At 54.0% G+C, this 1,791-nt stretch overlaps 1 protein-coding gene across 1 annotated transcript; it reads right to left on the bottom strand.

The window, feature by feature from the left end:
• Window positions 1-336: 336 nt before the first annotated feature.
• Window positions 337-1,546, bottom strand: EMH_0095400 (uncharacterized protein; the record flags this gene model as incomplete). Its single annotated transcript, XM_038023191.1, has 3 exons — window positions 337-376; window positions 453-880; window positions 1,181-1,546. 3 exons carry the CDS (start codon window positions 1,544-1,546, stop codon window positions 337-339), a joined length of 834 nt encoding a protein of 277 aa, XP_037879045.1.
• Window positions 1,547-1,791: the final 245 nt, after the last annotated feature.

The following is a 1,791-nucleotide window of genomic DNA, read 5'->3' as shown; positions in this document are numbered from 1 at the left end:
ATGAGCCACTTCCCCAAGCCGGGAATGCAAAGGATGCATAGTAGAGAACAAGAACGCCCTCCGAAGGAAATGCACCAATTCGGCTCGTGAAGCCGGTGCAGTGCAGTGCAATATTGCGATATGTGCAACAACATGAAACGCTTGCTCTTGCGCCTCCATCGATAATGCCTCCATTCAAATAGAGGCATTATTGAGACTGCTGCCACTCCGTATCGTCGGCCAGAAAATGTGAACATACTGCTCTCCTGACTGCTCGAACTGCAGGTGTGCACAGAAGCAGTTGCTTCAACGGAACCAATGCTGATGCTGGAGGACGCCTGCCACATCTATAAAACGCTAAAGCGCTCTGCAAGAGTCGAGCGAAAAGAATATTTTGCTGCGCCACTTCACGCGAAGCACCAGATTCATTCGGGCCCGTGTATACTGGAAGTGTGTCAATGACCCGTTCCCACCATTCTGAGCGCCTGGCGGCTGGGCCTAGTACTTCGCTGGCCGCAAATAGCGCATCCGTCACCAGCAAGGCAAATGCAAGTCTCTCCACGACCAATCTGGGTTTCAAACCGCTGATGTCCTCCTTTTCACGATGCACCGCATGATCGACGAGCTCCTCAAGATTTCGCATTAGACGTTCTAGGCCGTCTGAGTCCAGCACGGGCTGCTTCATAAGTTCTCTAATCCTCAGCAGTAATCTTCCGTCAAAGAACCTTTTCCGGCGAAGCGGCTGCCAGAATGTGAGTTTTATTCCCCTCACGGAAGCGTAGCGTGAGGCTCCGGGTATCCGGTAGAAGGGATGTGTTGTGAAGTCTACTTCACGCGGAATCACATCTGCCGCTGATTTACCTGATATAGGGGTAGAGAGGAGAATCAAAGCTGGCCTTCCCTAGCGAACAATTCGATGGACACGGCACACAGTTGCTCAGAAATACGCACTCCAAACGCAAATATATGACGGAAAAGGAATGGCACACGGAGACAATCTAAGGTGGACAGGTGCTTGTGCAGGGTATGCTATGCGACACTATGCATCTGCTTGCAGATCTCAGACCCTTCCCATAAGTTTCTGGACAGTCTGCATGTGCGTGCTCCCGGTTTCTGGCTTCACAGAAACGCTAGCTGCTCTCCGTCTCTTGTCTCTAAGAAAAGGTTGGGCCGGTGCACTACAACACGTACGACAGCGCACCTGCAAATTGGAAACCTGGCTACCCAAGAGCATATAGGATCCCTTGGTGCCCGGCTCGCCCACTATGTACTTGAATAGTACACTCTTTTTGCTCGCGGCTTCCGCGGCAGGGGAACCTTCTGGTTGTAGGATGGCGCCGTGAGCACTTGGCTGGGTGTCTGAAGACGGGGACATTGCCACCGAGGACGCGGTACTGCTGTGGGGCGAACCTTCGACTGGTGAAGTGCTACCGGCGGTATCCTCTCCCGGTCGAAGTGGTGGCGCAGCGGTAAGCCCAAAGGTGCTGGGATCAGCGGGAGAACCTGCGGCGGCGGACTCGCCTGTGGAAAGCGACTGCGACGGCGTTTCCTCGTCTAAAAATTGCATTTCGATGTAGGGCTGTAGCAGCCAGTCTTCTGGTTCTACACCCTCATCCTTGTCCGCCAACGTCTGCTCGACATACCGCAGGATTGACTGTCGGAGCTCTTCAGCAGCACCTCCCGCTCCGGCCTCTGCCGAAATCCCGACAGCACGTGAAGGGCTAAGTGACGTCTCTAGTTGGACTTCTAACGCTTCCTGCTTCTTTTTTTGGGGCGGTTCCTCGCTACCCTCGCCCCAACCTGCCAAGGGAC

Source organism: Eimeria mitis, genomic scaffold (genome assembly GCF_000499745.2).
Source record: "Eimeria mitis Houghton genomic scaffold, Emh_scaff8607, whole genome shotgun sequence".
Taxonomy (NCBI): Eukaryota; Apicomplexa; class Conoidasida; order Eucoccidiorida; family Eimeriidae; genus Eimeria; species Eimeria mitis.
The sequence above is the reverse complement of the archived record's forward strand: the minus strand, read 5'-3'. Positions and strand labels throughout refer to the sequence as shown.